This window comes from Rhea pennata, chromosome 9, assembly GCF_028389875.1.
Source record: "Rhea pennata isolate bPtePen1 chromosome 9, bPtePen1.pri, whole genome shotgun sequence".
In the NCBI taxonomy this organism is placed as follows: domain Eukaryota; kingdom Metazoa; phylum Chordata; class Aves; order Rheiformes; family Rheidae; genus Rhea; species Rhea pennata.
Genome location: NC_084671.1, coordinates 5,746,797 through 5,768,516, shown reverse-complemented (window position 1 = coordinate 5,768,516; position 21,720 = coordinate 5,746,797). Strand labels below are relative to the sequence as shown.

The following is a 21,720-nucleotide window of genomic DNA, read 5'->3' as shown; positions in this document are numbered from 1 at the left end:
TGTAGATGAGTTCTGGGTATAGAATCAGCATAAAATCAAGGTAAGAAAGAGTTGAGTGGTGTCTCTGCAGGCCTTAAGGGCAAGGGAAGTGCTGGCGTACATTAGATAGAGGTATATCCTGGTATACTAGCAAGAATTCTGGATGCAGAGCAATCTGTAAGCATTCTGAATAAGGCTATGCAAAGATTTCAGGATACTTCAGGGGTGATCCTTCTTACCCTGTACTGTTTCAGCCTTACCCAGACTGCGCCTTCTGTTTGGACCCTCTTAGGAAATAAAGCACAGAGTCAAAACTCCAGATTTAAGGGCATGATCTAGAGCATATTAAAGCCCGTGGGAGTCCCCTTAGTGCCTTCATACTTTCTGTGTTCAGGATTAATCCATTAACCTTAACCACACCTTGTGAAGTAGCCAGTGTTCTTATCCTTGCCTTAAAGATGGAAGGAATCAATGCAGGGAAGCAAAGTCTGTTACTCAAAGACACACAACAGCACAACACTCTGCTCTTGTGCCCGAGAGCCGTTAGAGCAAGCACGGACTCTGGACATTTGAGTGTCTCCTCTTTTCTCTATGCTTAAACATAGCCAAAATCTGGCATAATCACTCATGTCATAGACCATGTTAGCCCACACGTGGATTCAATGACTGCAATGGGATTATTCATTGGTAAGATATTTTAGGAAGTAAAGATATTAGATCTACCCACTGAGTGAGGAGTCTTAGAGAAATCCTGAGACAGCTTGAGGGATAAAGTACTGCTCAATTAGCCCTGAGCATGTCTACATGTTGCAGCAATCTCCTGGAGGAGAGGCGCAACAGGATCACTCAGTGGCACTCTCCTAGCTTGTTAGGACCCCTCTCAGCAAGTTCTCCTACGCAGAAGCAGGTTCATATTCAGATTTCAGTCTCCATGACCCTTCCAGCATCAACTTCTGACTGGTTGGGGATAGGTAGCAGATAACCATGCTCTGCAGCTGCTGCTGCATTGCTTAATCCATGATTTCATGTGCAGGTCTCCTTGAACTTCCTTCTTCCAGTTTCGGTTACACTGTAAAATGCACTTGGCACCCCCAGCTCTGAGAAGTGTGAGATGAACTGGAGTACCTGGTCAGAGGTAGCAGGGAACTGCTGTAGTGTGTGATCAGCTATTTTCTACAGAGATCCCCATCTTCTCAAATGAGCTCTGATTTCTGTTTCATGCCGGGCTAATGGTCTGGGAGTCTTTCAAGTAGTCACTCAAGGCAGAAGAGTTGCTTCTAATGCAGGAATACTGTCGTGTCTGTTTAACACCTTCACACTAAGCTCTTCTCATAGTCACTTGCCTTTTTTTTGACTCTCCTGAAATATGCTTCTTGTTCATTTGAGAAAATGACCATCCATCCATTCTTTGAGAATCTCTCTGAAATGCTCCTTTCCCATTTGAACTGAACTTTCTAATGTAGTAAAGCAGCTGGCCCATGTTTAATGTCAAATGTCTGTTATAATCTTACTGCCTTAACTGGACATCAGTGTTGGATTTCTTGCTGTGTCACACTGATTCCTTGTTCTGAGCTCCAGAGCACAGTACAGATTCACTGTTATCAACATCTCCACTTGCTTTTCATGATCCCCTTCTCAGTCTTTTGTCATGATTCTGTCATGCCACTAGAAAGCTCTCTATTCATCATTTATCTTCTAGTCTTTGAAATCTCTTTCTTCCAGTGATTTCCTTCTCAGTATTCCCTGAATCATCCTCTCTATGCCTCTGTGCCTTCAATTAGGGTGAAAAGATTTCATACGATGCCTCCAAGCATCAAAACAGTGTCAGTCACCTAATAAAAAAGGAAATTAAAAGGCAGAGCAATCTCCAGCTCTCTCCTTACTAGCAGGTGCATTTACTGATACTTCAGTATCAACAGATTCAAGACCTAAACAGAAATTAGATCCATACCCTGGATACGATGCAGCTCGCCTCATTCAGAAGAGCACTTCTGGTTATGGAGCTCTAGGAAGAGCTGTGTATTAGTGAGCCTGCTGTCACCACCTCCTTCAACGACCAATTTCTTTCTTTGAGCCAACTCAGATAAGATGAGGAAGCAGGACTGCAGTTATGACCTGCCAAAATAAGCTGAATAAGGGGTTTTGCTACCCACCCATTCATGTCTTTTGAGTCTGTACAGTGGCTAGTCACAGTCTAGCTCTGCACCTTAGTTCTACTGCCAATAAAACTGTTGAGGGGTTGGGAAACAGCTGTCTGTAAAGTACTCTGGAACAGTCTGGATACATATAAATTTTGCATGCTAAAATTATAGCAAGGAGTGTCTGTCACAATTCTTTTTGAATAACAATGGTGTTATCATATGGCAGGACCCAGAATCATTGTAGAATTTCACATTCTGCAAACTCACTGTTTTCAAATAAGCCTGTCGTACACAGATATTTTACAAGTTGTTACTTACCAAGATACCTCATAGATGAGCTAAGGATTTGACAGCTCACAGTCTTTCAAATTACTGTAACTACAGACTGTCAAAACATCATGAACATTTTTGCAAAAGTGTAGAGATACTTTTAAAACTTTTTTTTTCCCTCTCCATCAGACAAGATGGTAATACAGGTTCTGATAGAAGTGCTTGCGTTCTGACTACCTAGATCCTCATCCATATATCCAAATAAGGTATTCGTCATTTCTGGATGTAAAAATCATTTAATAACTGCTGGTGTATGTGGCTACAGGTATTGTTTCACTCTAGATATAGATGTACCTTGCTGATTGGAAAACAGATTTCTAAGAATTGCATGTAAAATACTTAGGGATGCAGAACAAAGAACCAGATTACTACAGATAAGATGCATTTCCAGTTAATCAGCTGTTTTTATGCTTTGAGATAACGTGCATTCAGAATGAGAAATCTCAGAATATTTCAGACTCAGCCTCATTCATCTGAAGTAAATATTGATAAAAGCACAAAAACAAACCTAAAAATGATCTGTTTTCATTGTAGTACTTGCTGATCCAAATGCTTTAATACTGTTTGCTTTGTACTCACTTATCTCTACTCATATCTGCCCTTTGTGCAACTGAACAGAATTCTGTAGAGTTTGCTGTACAAGTATCACTTTTTGACTTTCGCTCCTTTTACAGGCTTTTCTCCTCCCTTCTCCTTTCCCTTTTCTTTTCCTTTTTTCCCCTTCTTTGCTGGTTTTATTAGTTTCTTAAGTGCCAGGAAAGATCCAATTCCCTTCCGAATCATCAATCCACGCCACAGATTCTGGACCTGAAAAAAGGGAGGAATAGTCTGGTTACCTTGAGGAAAAGGGTAAAAGCAAGTATGTGGAACAGTATTACTGATGGTTATTCTTAGTGCAAAAAGCTAGGCACACTGTGGTCTCCAAAAAAAACCCTTTTTCTGTATTAGACTACATTGCTTGCAGCTAGGATGGACTGCCAGCCACCTGGTTTTTATTCTCTAGCTTCCTTCTGTGTGCTGTTTCTTCAAGGGAAATTCCTTATCAAGGAGGACACTTCACACTGTCATTCTCTAGACCATTTCATTAGAATAATGAATGATCACATCTACACATCTCAACATGTCATCATTTAGTCTACAATTTCAGAAGAACAGTTTGGGAGAAACACATTAGGTCACAGAATAATCGCAGACATTACAGAGAGGAGGCTCAGAAGAATCAAAGATTGAGAGTTTACCTTTTCTTCTTTCTTACCTTATATTTGTTCTGAGCAAATTCAGACCATGGCCCACTAGTTAATGATACAGACTGATCTTCTTTTGGAAAAAATAAGAGTACACAAAAAAAGTGTGTTCAATGTGCTGCGCACTGGAATTTCAACTCTGCCGTCAAACCACAGGCAGCAAGAGCACAAGATGCTACCAGCAGTTAGTTACATCTTTAAGTAAGGCCTTGATTTAGAGGATCTGCCTTGTGTTTGGACACACTAACTATTCCTCTTCCACTGGACACGGAACAAAGAAAAGCTCTGCAGCAAGTTGTAAGAACTGTTCTGCTCACTGTGACATGATGGGGTGGTTACAAATTCGTCACATTTGTGAATGATGCCCAGTACTGTATTTGCTGATGACTCCTTACATCCTACCTTAACATGATCAGCAATAGAGGTACTGCTCCACTACAGGCGATGCATGCAATGTTTTAAGATGTTTTTTGGTGTTGCATAGAATGCCCTGTAGATTGTTCTAGAAGATACCTGATTACTAAAACCACAGCTTTGTCTGTACATTGCAGTGACTTAAAATTTTAACACCTGTACCTTTAAAGTCATGGCCTTTTTACGCCTTTTTTCCCGTAAGTATTCCAAGATGGCAAATGTCCCCTGGCAGCACACTTCCATTGGAGGGTCCGTCATAGGATTCCCATCCACGAGCACCAGCTCCAGCTGCTGCAGAGTATCCAGCTCCTCCGGCAGCTGGTGCAGCTGATTGTTCTGAATGAGCAGCTTTTGCAGAGCTGAACACACAAAAGCAGACAGCTGCAGTGCAAAGACCAGGACTGATGAGGAACATTCCTGTGTGCTCCCCATAAAGCAGCATGTGGATGAAGCCCAAACTCTTCAGTCTGTGCATGTGTGTGTGTAGTGAATATCCTACCAGAGCACTGTTTTAAATTCAAAATAGCTGCTCCTAAATACTGAAGGAGAGGAATAAGGGTTTCCTGTATCAATGCATTTATTTTACTAGATGAAGACTATTCAGGCAGCAGTCAGGTGGCCAAATCCAGCTTTCAGAAGTACTGCTAAGGGGATCACCAGCAGCACTAGTGAACCTAGCCACAAGCAGAGACGCAATGAAGAACTGGGGAAGATGGAAGGACTCAGCTGAGGAGCACCCGCAGAGGTCAGGTTCCTCACCACTGCCCTGGTGTCACTGATGCTGACCCAGTGGGTCCTCTCCCATCAAGTGGTCTGCTTGGACCTGAGCTCTAAGATACACCCTTTCCCCCCAACTCTTGAGGCTGAGAGGGGTCCCTGGGGAGGACCTCCCGTCTGCTCGGCTTGGGCACAGTGCTGCTCATCACCTTTCCAGCTCCTAACTTCCACCCTATTTGACCACCTTACAATTACTGGACAAGTCCTGAACTATGCACTGCATTCCTTCCTTCCCTTCTTCTGCCCTTTTTCTAAAACACTTACTGGAATTTGTGTCCTTAGGACCACAAATGCAAAGACTATATTTCACCTTGTATTTGGCATATGGAGTCTGGGATCCGTTTAAGGTGATTGTTGCGACAGTCAAGTATTTCCAGGTGAGTCAAAAAGCCGATGGCTAGAGGCAGGTGCTCCAGATGATTATTCTCTATATGCAGTTCTTTCAGATTCTAGAAAATATGTGTGCATAACTTTTCATAATTAAAGGATTTTTTCTTAGTTTGATGTATAAGCAGTATATAGACAATATTAGTTAAGTGCAGAAATTAGATTTAAACACTGAGATACCATCAGGTAAGTAACAAGCACAGAGAGACAATTTGAGCTATGTATTACATTTTCAATAGACCCTGCCAGGCTTGAAGACATACTTACTTTTCCCTGTTGCTTTTCGGTTATTTGTGCTCTGTCTGAATACTTGCAAAGCATTGAAGTGTCCAGCTAGTGGTTAAACAGGAAGAGTCAGGAGCCAAAGTTGCATTTGCTGTGGCCCACTATATCAGGCTCTGCAGCGACCAGTCATACAGTAAAGCATTGGGTTAGCAATACTGCAACCCCAGGAGCACACAAACTGTGGTTTTGACCCAAGACAGTTTATAGTATTTGGAAAATAGGTAGAATTTGGTTTCAAACACTGAGTTTTGATGCTATACGTACTCTGACAGCCCTGGCCTGATGCTACACCCTTTGGACTGCAGGGTGTCCGAATGCATTAGGACAATGTTGAATGCTCTTAGGGCAATATTCGTTGCCCTAAGAGATTACGAGAATCTCCAGTCCTGCATTTGGGAGCTGCTGAAGTCCACAGAAGTGCCATGCCGCCAAGATTAACCCACTTCTCCTGTTCCTACCTGCAATTTTCTGATGTCTCCTGACAGGCTTGTGAATTTAATTCCTTTATCTTGTCCCAGATACAATCTCTCTAATGACTCCAGGAGAAAGATTTCCTTTGGAAAAATACTGAATTGGTTTCCAGACAGTCCAAGGCACTTTAGATTTGCCAATTCTTTCACCTCCACAGGTATCTAGACGCAGTCATTAAGAAGATACATTATGTCAATTAAACAGTAATCTTTGAGATTTCATTTTTAGGGAAACATTTTTAGGAAAAAGCTGTGAAGCTACACTCATGTTGGTGGATGAACATAGAATATTCCGCTCATTAATATAACATTATATCTCACAGTATGGTGTAAACTTTAGGGGGAGGGGGAGAAGCCATGTTGTTTCCTCTATGAAAAGATTGCTTCTGTGGTTAATTTTATTTCTTAGCAGAAACACTTGTCTGCTTCTTCACTTCCTTTGTATATTCAGTGCAGAGGAGAGTAATTTAAATGGCTGAAATCTGCAAGGGATTCTTTTGCATAAATTATTACTTCTGCAAATACAACCTTCAAGAAGAAAATAGCCCAAGTGAAAAATCTCCTTGGAAAAGGAGAGCTGCATCGTGTGAAAAGGGAAGTGTATCCTGAGCTCTAAAACGAGGATGTCCCTGATTATTGCCATAATAGTACAGCTATAGGGTACATAATTGTTTATTATCAAATGAACAGCAAATGTTAATTGTGTTAAAGACATTAACAATATCCTATCCGTTTTAAAATTGCCTTCTGCTCTGTTCCAGTTTGTGACATGTATTGATTCTACATAACTGCAACTCTTATTTTCAGTGTATACAGAAAAAGATGCAGAAATCCTGAATCAGGCTCATCAGTCAGTATTTGCTGCTCAACACACAGGTCAGAATTTCCACATTCTTTCTTTTCTCTCCCTATTTGAATACTCAGTGGTTGGTGACAATAAGTTATGCATGCTCTGGTGGATATCGGGATTAGGTAACAAACTCTTACTACCCTGACCATCACTTGCCTTACTGAGTGCCATTTTAATTGAGATACAAGGACACCAGTTCTAATGGTTTTCACAGTCATTCCAGTACCATGAAGCTTTCAGCTGGTGCGTAAGAATTTCTTAGTTCACAGACAGACCATATGTGGTCTTAAACTGGAATGGGAAAACAACCAGCAAAGCAAGCACTGAAGTGCAGGATGTATCAATCTTCCCTTACTGGTAATATGAGAAACTTTGCAAATACAATGTTTGCTGAGAAAAGCGTGGATTTTACTCATGTGCCTGCACTGATTGCTCCATTGGCAGCTGCCTGGTGAAGAGTTCTTTTAGACCTGATGGGGACTTGCATGACTATTCAAGAAAAAATGCAGTGAATAATTGAGAGAGACACGAGACAGCCACATACTGCATGGTAAGTGCATGCTAACAAAGGAGCTACATCTAACTGTAAACATCTAAATAGGAAAAATGAATCCACAGACCACCTAAACAGATGCAAAATCATCTCTCATGGAAGAGAGCCAGTACCAATGCACAATATGTCATCCCACATTGGTAGGGAAAGGTGGCACTCGATTGTAATGAAGAACATAAATTTTGTAAAAGGGAGGAAATATAATAAAAATGAAAAAGAACAACTACCTCATGTATCTGATTGTCATCCAGGGCCAAAATTTCTAGATTTTTCATAGCGCACATTCTTTTAGGAATCTCATGAAAGCAATTTTCACTCAGATCTAGTATCCTGACACTGGTTAATCTGGTGAAGGACTTTGGTACTGTGTGCAGTCCAGTGTTCCTCAAGTAAACAAGGGATAGGTTCGTCCAGCTGCAAATCTCACGTGGAAGCTTCTCCAGGTTGTTACCAGATAGTCCAAGCTCTTCCATTTCAGTGAGATTCTTCAAACCTTGTGGAAGATTGTGCAGGAGATTATGGGACAGATCTAGCACAGCCAGTTTCTGGCAGTGTTGCAGTGTATCAGGAATGGAGGATAGATTATTAAAAGCTAAAAATAGCTTAACTAAATTTGTCAAAGAGCCAACCTCTTCTGGGATGAGACTGACTAGATTTTGTTCCAGATCTATTATTTCTAAATTAACCATATGACAAAGCTCCATGGGAAAACTTTCAAATCTATTTTTTTGGAGGTAAATCTCTCTGAGTTGTGTCAGGTTCACTAGTTCTTTGGGCAGACACTTTAGATTATTGTCAGAGAGCCCAAGCAGTTCAACATGATGTAGGTATTTGCAGATCTGTACTGGGATTTCATGCAAGTTTACTTTATAAAGCCTGAGCTGACGAAGGGCCTGTAACTTGCTGATAATAGGCAGTGAACTGTAAGACAGAGGATTGTTACTTAAATCTAAGCTCCGAAGACATTTCAGTTCCCCCAGTTCTTTGCATATATCCTGTATGTGATTCCGGTCCAGGTAGAGAACCCTCATGTTCCTCAGCTGATTGATGTCTCTTGGGATGCTTTCAATCAGGTTCTTTTCCATGTGCAGCTCTTCTAGATCTTCCAGTCTCAAGACCTCTGGTGGGATGGTTGTCTGTTGTGTATTGGCTAAATCGATAAAAAATACCCTGTCTGTGACATGCATGGGGGAAAGAGCTTCCTTCTCTGGCACTTCATTTACTGGTATTTCTTGTGCAATCTGGACATGGTTGTTCTCAAAGGAAATGGTTTTGCCGCCTTTGGGGTAACAAGTGTCCTGTCTGCTGTCCTTCCGGCGCTGCTGGGACATCGCTGTTCCTTATTTTTAATTTAAGAAGAGAAAAAGATAAGAAAGATCAACAGTACTCGAACATCTTCCTACTCTACATAAATACTGGAAGAGCTTAGTATTTAGAGACAGAGTCTTGTCTCAGTTTTACCCTCGCAAAACTCTGCTTTTGCTCACTGACAGTGAAAGCTGAATACATATCATGGGACCAACAGCCAAAATTCGGATAGTGACATGGTTAAAGTCAGTGGGGCTGGATGAAACAACCCTCTTGAGTCTTAAAGGCCTATTTTTAAAAACACTGAGTTCTGTATCCAGCTATGCTGACAGTAAAACTGGTGAGAGTTTTATTATGAAAAGGGGGCAGCTTTTTCTATGATAACGTTGTGGTTTCTGAGCCATAGACGTGCCAGTGAAGCTGATATAGATATATATTACCCTTAAATTTCTAATATTGCAGACAGGGACAGGAGGGAAGGGTGACTACCTAACCTCTGACAATAACAGGACTGGATGGAAGAAACCTCTCAGGTAGCATTCAAGAAATTGTGAGCGAGAGAGCGGAAGCAGCAGGCAGCGGCAGGTGCTGGTGAGCTCCTACCTGTCTGCCTGCTCCTGCTGGCAGCAAGTCACAGCTCCAGAGGTGGCCGCGGCCGGGCATCACCCAAATGAGGTGGGGGGGAACTGAAAGAACAGGAGGTGCGGAGAGAGTAATGCCAAGTTTCACAATCTAATTTAGATGTTGTATAAAGGTATTTTGGGTTTATTGGTTTTGAGTTCCTTATTCAGGAACGATCCCTGTGTGTTGTGAGCTGGGGAGAAGAGGAGCTCCCAGTCCTCCCCTCTGCCCGGACCCCTATGTAGTATTAAAGACACTAGAAGGATTTATTCAATGAAAGGGACAGACACAGGCACCTTTGAAGTAACTGCTCTAACCTGTGTGACCATGATGATTTTTGTGAAGGTCCTCCAGGAGCCTGGGCAGACGGCTCAGTGAATGTCCCAGGTGTAAGTGACTACAGTGTTACACACTCACTTGGCTCCGAGTAACATCCCCTCTGTCTGGCAGCCAACTCTGTCTGGCAAAAGAGACCCCAGCCAGAGAACTGCTCTGCAAAAACCCCAGAGTCGCACACGAGTCCCAGATAGAGGCTCCACCAAGACCTTGGGGTGGTCTCGGTCCTGAAAACACCCCGTGTGGCAGAGATCCCTGCCCGGGGCGCCCTGTCCTCGCGCAACCTCTCTGCCTGAGGAATGCTCAGCGCCAGGGAAAAAAAAAAACACTCTTTCCAGAATTTCACCCAGTAGGAGGGGTCTGTGGCTGCGTTGCCGTGGCAACTGGCATGTGTGCGTGGCTCCTGCTCTCTCCCGAAAGGTCTGCGCACCCAAAGTGCTGCAGGTGGGTGGCCATGGGAGCGCGTGGGCGACAGGACAGGGCTCGGCTCTCTGCGGGACGCGGCAGGGCGGCTCGCAGGCTCCGACCTCCCTACTGGCTGCGGACGGCCGAGCAAGGGCTGCAAACGCGCCTTCCCTGCTTGCAGGCGGCCGGTTCCACCCGCTCCTCGTGCCGCTTTGCTCAGCGATCCAGGCGTTTGCATCCCCGGGCCCGATTAGGAGCTGGGCTGTGTGCGGCCTGCTGGTGCAGTGCTGCGCTGCCCTGCAGCGCGCGCAGAGACGCGCAGCCTGCCAAACCCCCTGCTCCAGCTCCCCTTCAAAGCTGCAGCTTTCATATTGCGAGGCAGAGGGGAAGGGCCCCGACTGCTGAAGGATTCACTGCTTTGCAGCTCTGTGTAAAACTGCAACTGATCCCAAAGCTTCCCGCCTTTGTTCCTGTTTCATCCTGGCTTATTCAGATAACCACAGCATACACTGAATTAGCTTTTTACAGGGGGAATTTATAAATATTAATTTTGTATTAGGCTCAGATAATATATGACAGCCAATCAGAAATATATACGCAAGTCTACCTTTTGTTCCCATGTTTTCACGATCTATCTGCTGTTATCTGTTATTTTTCTGTTATATGCTGAGAATTGTAATGCTTTTAGTACCAATCTATTTCTTACTGCTATGCAGTACCTGGCACAAAAGAGTTTGGGTCCTTTGAGATGTTGCTATGCTACCAGAATGATGCAAGCAGTAACAGTTTGTTTCGTTTTCAAGCAGGTCATGTCAGTTCTTCCAGATCTTCACCAGCAGTATTTGCAGGCCTGCCAAAACTTAAGCCAGTCTGAAAACCCCTTCATTGTTTACCTGCTTCAAGAAATTGATAAAAGTGATAAAACGTAAGGAAATAACACATAGCATATTTCAGATGCTTCTGAAAGTCTTAAGCAAGATAGCAGGACCACAAATGGAAAAATGAGAAAGTTCATGCAGTTTTGGGCTTGAACACAAATCACACGTTGTTTTTACTGCAGAAGTTTTGATTTAACTCATCTTGACATCATCTTGGCAGGATTTTTTAGCTATATAGCCTTTCTAGGCAGCTTTACAAGCAGTAAAATCAGAAAAATGAAAAATGTGTAGGGTGGTGCCCTTATGTCCCTCAGAGAAGCCAAACTCAGCATCTAGTCATCCCAACTCCCTTCCTTTTGTCTTGCTCCTGTTTAAAAAGCCTCAGCTGCATCCTGTTAGCTTGCAGCTGGTAATGCTTCCCTCAACTGTTTCTGAATCCTGACAAGCCATTAACCACCCCAAAACAGGGCTTCCTCTCACAGATGCTCATGGGGTCAAAGCTGGTTGCTCTCTGGAGAGAGAACCCGAGGAAAGACTATGTAAGGAAATGGTTGTGTTAGCTTTTGGTCTTGAGGGCAGGATAGACTAAATAAATGAAAGGGAACAAGTAGAAAGGAGATGATGGGATAGCCCCCAGGTTAGTCTCCTCTCCTGCCATCTGTTCTCTCTTCATCTTGCTTCTTCCTGCTTTCTGTGCACATGTGCTAAATGTGGTCTTGCAGCTGTAAAGTCTTCAGAATATCAAAAGGGACAGTGCTGATATACAGCCTGAGTCATGTTGTCTATCTTAGGGCTACCAAAGTTAGCTGCATGCAGTTCTGAGAAATGTGCCAGTGAGGGCAAGCATGGATAGATTTCCTATCTGGAGAGAGAATTAATTTTCCTGTTTGATTTTCCTTCTCCTGAGGCTCTTACCTTTTTATGTTACAACAGATGGACAAAAGGGATCACATTAAAAATAACTGGAAATAATCATTTGGTGCCAGTGCAGAGAGTTACAGATGAAGATCTTCAAGCTCTTACCTCTGTCTTACAAAATGCTGTATTTGTTACAGGTATGTTTTCTCTTCATATGTGAAAAAAGTAAGCAATCTTGTTTTCAGCCTTAATTCATCATTATTTCTTTTCTGTTTAGAGAACAGTTGGTTTTAGATATGCGTTTGTCACATTCTTCATCTTTTTCAGGTTTGGACCTGCGTTATAATGTATTAACTGATGATGGAGCAAAGCACATGGCAAAATTCCTTCAGGTGCCAAAATGATGCTCATCTTTCATCAATATGTGATTTATTTGGCTGTGATAATATTTATCTGTGGTGTACTTGAGAAAAGAATGCATTGTTTTGGCAAAATTTCCCTTAATTTTGGCTTTCATATCCAAATCCATCCTGCTAGAATCTCAGATTGCATTATCTGGGGAAATTTGTAATTTCTTTCCATGTATTGGTAGCAAAAGAGGCAGTTGTTTGACATTTGTCTAGTATGCCATGAGAAAGAAAGGTTGAATAAACAGGGGGGACTTTTAGCCTTACAGTTCAATTCAGCAAAGAATGTGATAGTAGTGTCAAGTGTTCCAGGGCCTTTGCTTTAGATACTTCATCATCTCTACTAGTCTTTTTTAAGCATAGGCATCTTTAATGCTGTGTTCCCACTATTGTAAGCACGAAAATCTAAATCTAAAATGGTGATTTGCCACTTAGCACCTTTGTTACCGGTGTTGAAGAAATACCATTACGTTTGCAAAATGCCTAATGGTTTGCATCCGGGCTCGACCCTCACCTCCAGTTTGGTAATGTGGGTACCTAGGTGGCTGTTCTGATCTGGGTACCAACTGTAAGCCCTGTGAGGACCTACAGCCTACACGTTTTCCTGTCTCTCCCTCATCATCTGATGTACTTTGGTATACTTTAACCACTTCCTCACGTCAGGGGCTACCTGAAAGGCTGGGAAAAGCAGAGGCTGTAAGCATGTGTGATGCATCTCCTTTTTGAAAAATGCAGGCATTCCCTGGGGGGTGGGGGGGAGAAATCTCATTGCTCTTCTCCCTGTGTATTCCTAAGGAAAACTCAACTCTGCGCTACCTTAACCTGATGTTTAATGATATTGGCACACACGGAGCAGAGCTGATAGCGAGAGCACTCCATGTGAGTATTAGTCTGTACTCTCTAGATCTAGACAATGGCCTCTAGTTTTGTATTTTTGCTTTTGATTAACAGTACTAACTGTCCTGCCAACATCAAAGTTGACTTGAAATGTCGTTCTGTCTTCAGTCTATTGCTGTAACTCAGAAATTGCTTGCTTTTCCAAGGCAGACTACAGAAATCAGCTCTCAGACAAAGTTGTCTTCTGCTGCTATTAATATCTAATTATCATGACTATCATATATCTGGATTTTTCTGTGTGAAAATTCTGAGATTGTTTTATTTATCAAAGTGAAATATTTCCTCAGTAGCCACAATTTCTAATAGCCCAAGCAGCTTTTTCTTTCCTGTTTCTGATTTAAAACTCACCGCTGAACAGTATGCTAAAGGCTTTTTTCCTCTGAGAAACTGATGTCAATACTTGCCTTGATTCAAGACGTCTGAGACATGTTTTCAAAATTTTGTATCACAGCAGCAGTATAAAAACATGTTTATTATTTTAGTCTGGTTTCCTAAGGAAATGAGGCCTGTGTGTAAGGTTTGTTGTGTTTGTGAAATGACTCAGGTGAACAGTTTTCTTCCTCCTTTGTAGTCTTTGAACCTTGAGCTAATTTCAACTAAATTTGAGAAGTCTCCAAAATGCTCAGGTTCCCTGATTGTCCCACATTGTGTTTGCATGCAACCCCCAGTGCTGTTTGTGCAGCTCTGCAGCAGCGTTTGCGAGTTTGTTGGGCAGCCAGGTGGCACTCATAGATGTGCTGGGTTGAGTGGGATCCACAGGTGAAGGAAGCAGAGAGGAAGAGGAGGAGGCAATGCCTAAAGTACAGCAGCAGGAAAGGGTACTGTGGAGGTGTGGGGCACCTACAAAGCTGTATGAAATCAAGCTTAATTAGTTCTGCTGCTTGCAGGGCTGTGTGTTTTGTAATCTCTTACTTAATCAGTCATAATCTCTGGTAATGTGTGAGTACAGGGATACTGAGGAATTACAAATACGAAACTACTGTGCATTGCATTTAGGACTTGATCCACTGAACAGATATCAAATATCATTTAAAGTTCTATGGAGGAAGGGGGAAGAAAAAAGACACTGACTTCTGACTTTTCTAGACCTTCCAGAGATGAGCTTTATTTTGCCAGTGAAGACTAGTCTGCAAAATCTCGCACACTGGCTTGACTCTCCACCAGGCAGCACTACTGTCACAACTACTGAAGGGAGCTGGCTTTGCTGAACTTCAGCTGGTCATGTGATTTAAAAGCCTCTGAAAAATAAAGCATTCTCCCAGTTTCTTAAAAATACATTATACTTTTGTATAAAACACACTTAAATTATGTAAATCAGTTTCAGTATAATTTGCATTTCAGCTGCCAATTTTGGCATAAATTTCTCTCTAGAGTATTTTCGTGAGCCTGAAATTTGGGAGCTTACATCAGAGAAACAAAAGTTCTCAAATAATCAGGTTTTCCATCCAGACTGTCATGCTTTTGATTCCACTGTGGGGAGCCTGAGCCAACTGCTTACTCGGTGTTATCAGCTAGACACTATTATTCTACAGCATGTTTTGTCTTTGTATGACAGCTAGCAGGATTTGTAGCAACAAGGACAGTGTTGCTGTTCAGGCCATTTCAGAGGAATTAAGTTCTCTTTATTTATTTTGTCTAGAGGAATGAAACACTTCTGTATCTGAGAATGACTGGAAACAAAATAGGAAACAAAGGTGGGATGTATTTTGCTTCAATGCTGCAAATTAATTCAGTCTTAGAGAAGTTAGATCTTGGAGACTGTGATCTGGTGAGTAACACAGTGAAATTATCAGCAATGACATAAAACTAATAGTATTTCAAGGGTATTACAAAGGACCTGCAGTGCTTGTTTAGGGGGATAGGTCACTGTTGCCACTTAGCTAGAGGTAACACAGTATATAAAATACTGCAAACTGTAATGTTGCAGTGCATACTTGGAAAGGCATGTGTCACACAGCACCTGCGAAGTCATGTCCTGTGATACATTAGGACTGCTATGTCCCTGGGAGTCCGGGTGCTTGGCTTTCATGTTTTGTGAGGTTTATTTCTGCTGTTCATATTTGTTATGCTGTCTAAATGCTGTGTGGTTCACCTTGAAGAAGGGACTTTTTATGAATGATTCTTTCTGTGTTGGCTCTTCTCTGAACTGTGCAGTGCTTTAGAGCCTGGAGGTTATTCCCTCCCATAGCTCTGTTGTTCATACTGGAGTTCAGTCCACAAAGGATGTAGCACAGCAGTGCTGAACAGAGCAGAATGGCACCTAATTTGATTTTAGATGACCTGCCATGGTGCTGAGACTCCTACACTGCAGGGGGAAGGGAAGGAATGGATTCATGCACTGGGCAGGGAGCTTCTTGCTCTAGCCAGAAAAAGCCTGTGGAGGGTTTTAAAAACCCACCTGGAGTTACAGCACCAGTTAGCGCTGGCAGCTCTGAACTGCCTCCTGGTCTGCGGCCTGGACACCTTCCTGACTGTGGTTTCTCCTTGTGCGGTAACCTCAGAGGGGCTGGAAGGTGGAGGTGGTTCTTCTCCCTGCCTGAGAGAGTTAGATCCTGTTTCTTGCCTTACAGGAGAGTGCTCTAGCCAATCTAGAAGTGAAATTAAGATGGGGCACTCTCAGTCATCCTGCTAAATCTGTTCATCTTTTCGGGAGATAACAAAGTATATGTTGGGCTGAAGGAGTAAGTTTGACTGTAACTTGATTGTTGTGACTATAATTTGGAAGCAGGGAGAGACCTGGATCAGATGAAAACTTCAAAATAAACATTAGTTTCCTGGAATTACAGAATTTTCTGCCACACTAGAATGGGAAATATGCTTTAGAAACCATGAAGGGTCTTGCAAATACATAAGCAGAGAAAATGTAGTTAGTGCAGGTGAGATATACTTGAAGGCATAATGTGGTTGTACTTGATAGGAAGTTGATAGGTTATTGATTTAAAGTAAAAGAGCTTTAAGTGTAGATAAGCCTAATTGTAAAGTAACATAAATATAAGTTAGTAAGCTAAATAGTAGGAAATAAATTAAAAAAAAAATCAGGATTGGCCTGTGTCCTAGAATCTCACTAGTCTGTATTGTATTAATTCACATTTAATATGAATTTACTTAATGGATAAAAGTTAGCCAAAATTTTTACCAGAGATCTCAGAGAAGACACACAAGCCCATTCTGTGTCATAAATCAGGTGAGCAAAACTACATGATCAATTAAATGAACAAGTATCTCTTTGAGATGCATTATTCTTACTTTTTATTTTCTGAGTTGCCATTTGTACCTCTCAGTCTAATTCCACTCTATTATTTCATAGAGACACACAATGTATTTTCTAGTAACAATAGTTTCTAAGTACTTGCTAGTGCACTCACACCTCTCTGAGGTATATGGGGGCAGAAAAAAATAGCATTTTCAATGCTATAGCACTTGACAATCAGTTCTAAGAAGTCATGATAATTTTGCAGCTTGATCTATGTGATGTGATGGGTTTCTCTAAAGAGTTTGTTTATTTTAATTTTCAGGGTACGCAGAGTCTAATAGCAATTGCAACAGTCCTGACTCCAAACAAATCGGTCAAAGCAATAAACCTTAACCGTCCTTTACTATACAGCCAAGAGGTAAGTAAGTAGACTGCAGTGTCAGCTCAGGCGAAGGGATGCGTAAATATAGTCAATTCTGATGTATTTATGAACTTCTGGACTATGTGACTGTGGGCTTCCTTACAGAGTAACATAAATGGTTCCAGAAATGTTTTCGCTTTCTGCCCCAAGCCTTGAGCACTCACAGGCTGCTTCAGTTTATCTAAGGTGTTTTTAATCTTTGTTCGAACATGTGCATTTGTCAAATAAAGGGCTAATGAAGATGGCTTGATACTAGTGAAGCCAGTATTCCTACTGTTACAGCATGGAGAGTTCATACAAGGTTCAGCAGACCAAGGGAGAAATGCTGTTTAGCAGGAAATAAGGGGAAGAACAAAAGACTGCTGTTTGTTTGAGGAGTGTGATACAAGGATAATTGCCAGATTCCACAGCCTAAAGGAAAAAGGCACAATTTAACAGTATGCTGTATTCAGTGTGCTGTTTGGTTTTGTTGTTTCATCGTGTGAACTCAAAGCATAATTTTAGCAGGCAATTTACTGTAAATTTTAGTGAACCTTATTAATATAAAACCTATGATGCATTTGTTATACAAAACAAAGATACAAGCTCTCCAAAACAATCAAGCACTGACAAACAAAAAAGCCCTGCAAGGCAGTGGTTGCTGGGGCTGCACCGCAGGCCCTTGGATGTATCTGTGCACACAGAGCTGTTGTGCTTTAGCTGAAAGGTTCTTCAACAAGTCATGCAGCTTCCATGCATCAGGGCTCCTGCTGAAGTCTTGGCTCCAGATCTTGTTGCGGAGATGCTTTCACAAGGCTCGCAGCAGTTTTCAGGTGTTAGTGAGACTTACAGTGTTTTGCTTATGGCAAGATAAAGTAATTAAACAGTCATGAAGGCCAGGTCTTCCTATGCCCCGAAAGTGCTTTTAATAGTTCAATGAATTTCAGTGGTTTCTTTTCTGTTAAGGCAGGGTTTGATCTGCCTACGCCCTGTTTTGGAAGTTTAAACTATTGCTATTGAAAATACAGGACAGTTATTTGTTTGAGACTTCCCCCTCACCACTAGTCCCACCTTCAACTCTTATCACTTGCCAGAGGCCTCTGGGTTGTTGCCTTATTTTTGACTCAGAATTCAGTTATTATCTTAACTAAATGTGATGACTTCAAAATGAACTTACTATGTCTTACAATGAGAGGACTTATTTTTTCCCATAGTTAATCCTGTTTCTTTTAATGAACTAGTAGATTTGTGTCATGACAGAATACTTCTAAAGTCAGTGAAGGCTTACTCAAATGGAATTTTGTTAGAGCAACGACTGGAAGGGGAACAAATTAGACACAATGGTTCAAATATTGATGCGCCTGATATTTGCAGGGATATATAGTACTGTAAATCTGCAGATATCTCTTTGGTATTTTTCACTTCTTTCTTTTCCTCCAGTGTCGTTATCACAAAATGTTTTCTGGCTATTTTTAAGATGACTGTAGTATATGTAACAGAACACTACTGATGACCAAATCCTACAATTAGTTGTGTATCTTTCTTTTATGGAAGCAAGACAAGACCTTACCTCTAAGTTGAGTTTAGTATAACTGAGTGTATCTTTTTAGGAAGAGACTGCAGTTCATATAGCTCTGATGTTGAAAAACAATTCTTCTCTTATGGAATTGCATTTGTGCAAGCATGAAATGAAAAAATTTGGTGTAGAGCAACTATGTGAGGCATTGTATGAAAACTGCAGCCTGAGATATCTTGATCTTAGCTGGTAAGAGTTATTACATGACGTAGACCTGATTAACATTAGCTACTTACTTTCTTAGTATCCCCTTAAAAAAAAAAATGTGCGCATCTCTTTCAGTAATAAAATAACTCGTGATGATGTGAAGTTTTTGGGAGAACTACTGAAACGGAACCAAACCCTGCAAATCCTAGATCTTAATTCAAACCGAATAGAAGATGATGGTGCTATCTACCTCAGTGAAGCCTTGGCTTTGTGCAATACGACCCTTCAAGCGTTAGTATTTAACTTCCTCAGAAACTGCTGGAGTAACTACTGAACACCTAAGAAACTCAGACTTGGCAGCGGCTGAACTGAGATCAAAACTTGAGTGTTTGGATGCTACTGATCAAAATAGAAAAGTAAAACGAGACGTTCAAAACCTTTTGGTCCAAATGAGAAGGAAAAAATGATCATGCCAAGCAGATTGGGTGGGATTCATCTGCCTTAGCATAGGTGTCTTGTGCCATTTGAGATGCCCCAAGACATACAGGATGTCCAAGGGGTGCTGGCAAGTATGCCACAGGTCCTACTGGAGACCTGCAGCTCGCAACCCAATGGGGTGCTCTAATGCATTTCAAATGGCTCAGGAGGCCTGTCTTCGGATAACTGACTCAAGTCCCCTGCAGCTTTGCTTGAGCCAAAGCACTGCCAGTCAAATACTAAGCCAAGAAATATCATTCAGTCCCATGTGCAAGGGCCTTCTGTTCACCTTCCTCTACTGCCAGTCCTATTCATAATTGATTTTTATTACCTTTTTCTCTCTCACCTTTGGTCTCGTTACCCATTGCTGCATAATCTGACATGTGCTTGTGTGTATATTTCAGATTCTTTTCCTTTTTTGGTTGTATCTTAGATCAGTTTTACAGTGTTTTTACCATCTTGCACTTGATTCACAGCTTTCATGGTCATTCTAAGAGGCCAGAAAGGAGGCTGTTAGATCTTTGGGGGTTGTTATCTTGCTTTTTTTTTTTTTTTTTATCCTGAATGTGTAGGCCCCCCATTGCTGCACAAGGGTAAACAAACCAAGGTCTCCAAGTCTTCCTAATTTTAAGATAATCAGATTTTATGCAGGGATAAGGCTCTATATTTGTTGATTCTGATCTTCAACACTTAAGAAAAATCCTCTGTTTAAGTTAGCTTCCGGGTGAGCCCAGAAGAGCTATAATCTCTCTATCAGGGTATATTTTGTAGCCCGCGTTAAACCATGCGCCAGTAGGCTGTAAAAGCTGATCAAAGGTGTTACCTGAAGCCATTGGTTTTAAGTAGCAGACTGAGGAGGTGGTGGCTGCTAGGTGCCTTTGAAAGCCTTCCAGCTTCAGTAACATAAAAATAACTGCCGCTCCACAAAGATCAAAGCTTACCCTGGGTATGTGCCAAGGCTTGGGCTTCAAAGCAGACTAAACATGAGACCTGGCCACCATGCAGTAAGTCAGTGACATTGAAGAAATAAAGTGAATAACCTCGCTGCATGAATCAAGGAAGTGCTTTCAGAAATACTACAATTTCATAGTCCAAACTGCTTTAGCAACCTGAGAAGGATTTTTATAATAGGACTTGATCTGTTATGTATTAATAACTATATAAAACTAATGGATGAGAACTCAATGCTTTTGCATGTACTTGTGTAATTATTTTCTGTTTATTAGGTTATCAGTAGCAAACAACAATATAAGTGGCAAAGGACTCATAGCTCTTTCAGATTCAATGAAAACAAACACGGAACTTTCTTATATTTACATTTGGGGGAACAAATTTGATGAAGCCACCTGTATGGTAAGTAAGTGTTCACTTCTGAACTCTTAGAAGAAGACTGTTTTATTTATTTATGTATTATAATCAGTGGGACGACTACACCAATTAGTGAATAAGACACCTGATGTACCATTTTATTATTATAATATGGTACTCTGATGTCCAGTCAATCTCTGGTCATTAGCAGACTGGAACAATCAAGTACTTGTTCAGCCTGTGTTATCTTCTGGAGTCTTCCCTGTAGTCAAAGTGGATGGTAGAGCATCTTCATAGAGTATTTTATGTCAGAACTTTTTGTTTTTATTAATTTCAGGCATTTTCAGAATTAATTCAGACTGGCCGCTTGAAGCCTAATTGTACGGATGTGGAATCATATGAAGTGGATGGGCACATTCACCTTGCAGAGGTCTCCCATGGCCTCAAGAAGCATTACTACTGGACACCAAGTTATGGGAAGATGACTAACACAGATGCTAATGCCAGTCTTGTAATTGCAGCTGTTTCAGAGTACTTGTGAGTAAGATGGCAGTTTGCACTTGCATATGCTTGAGGTTTTTCTATCTTGTTTCTAGTAAAATAGACTGTAGCAAACTTGCTGCACATTGTTTCTTTAAAGCCTTTAGTCTGGAAGGAATCTAAAAACACTTGAAAAAGGCATTAATGATTAAAACATCAAACAAAATTTCTCCAATATGCAGTGATCTTAAAATGAATTGCTAAATGTGTTGCTAAAGGTCTATTGCTAGGCCTTTTAATAGGCCTAACCTATTAAAAGCCTATTGATATGAAAACACATTGCTTCTGCTGCAGTCCTTTCTATTGCACACACCTAGCTCAGTCTTACCATGATTAGATGTAGGTCCAGGGTTCCCTGCTGATAGATGAATTTATTGCAGTAACACACTAAAAGGAATAACACTTTAAAAATGACATAATACACTAAGAGTAGTACTAGGCATTCCTGGCAGTAATGGGGAATATAACAGTCACAGACCACAGCAGTAACATAAAGAGTTTAGACCATAGCAGTGTATTTCCAGATGGTGAATTAAACTCTTAGCAGCTGAACTACTCAGCAGTGGTTAGGAGACTTTCTCAGTTTAGGATTGTATCGGGTGCTTCCTACCTAAAAAAAAGATGCGGAAGGCTGGTTCAGAGCAGCAGCAGAGCCCGTGGATACAGAGCATCTTGACCAAAGGGTGCCCTTTCCTCACGCTGCTGCAGAGATGAGCTGCCACTGCCCTGCCTGGCTGCAGTTAGGCTTCTGCCTGGCTGCGAGAGCCCACAGGTGATGTTACTGTCTCTACAGCTTGCAGCACAGCCAGGCAGATCAAGCAGATAAAAACTTGTGGTCAAGACTGCAGCTGGGCAGCAGCTTTGCTTGAGAGCAGATCAGATATGCTGCGGAACAAGATTCCTGTAGAAGCTGAGGGGGGGTTGGGTAAATCCGTTTGT

The 21,720-nt window shown here is 41.6% G+C and overlaps 2 protein-coding genes across 2 annotated transcripts; one reads left to right on the top strand and one right to left on the bottom strand.

The window, feature by feature from the left end:
- Nucleotides 1-3,170: 3,170 nt before the first annotated feature.
- LRRIQ4 (leucine rich repeats and IQ motif containing 4) lies at nt 3,171-8,761 on the bottom strand (the record flags this gene model as incomplete). The annotated part of the gene is made up of 5 exons (XM_062583026.1): nt 7,658-8,761; nt 6,016-6,189; nt 5,196-5,334; nt 4,271-4,467; nt 3,171-3,257 (listed from the first exon to the last, which is right to left on the bottom strand). Coding segments are annotated over exons 1-5 (1,701 nt in total), but the record flags the coding sequence as incomplete, so codon positions are not given.
- A 2,136-nt stretch (nt 8,762-10,897) lies between these two features.
- On the top strand, nt 10,898-20,782 carry LRRC34 (leucine rich repeat containing 34). The gene is made up of 10 exons (XM_062583024.1): nt 10,898-11,025; nt 11,912-12,033; nt 12,164-12,228; nt 13,039-13,122; nt 14,780-14,908; nt 16,656-16,751; nt 18,344-18,498; nt 18,592-18,747; nt 20,160-20,286; nt 20,579-20,782. The coding sequence occupies exons 1-10, from the start codon at nt 10,910-10,912 to the stop codon at nt 20,780-20,782; spliced, it is 1,254 nt and encodes a 417-aa protein (XP_062439008.1). The 5' UTR covers nt 10,898-10,909.
- Nucleotides 20,783-21,720: the final 938 nt, after the last annotated feature.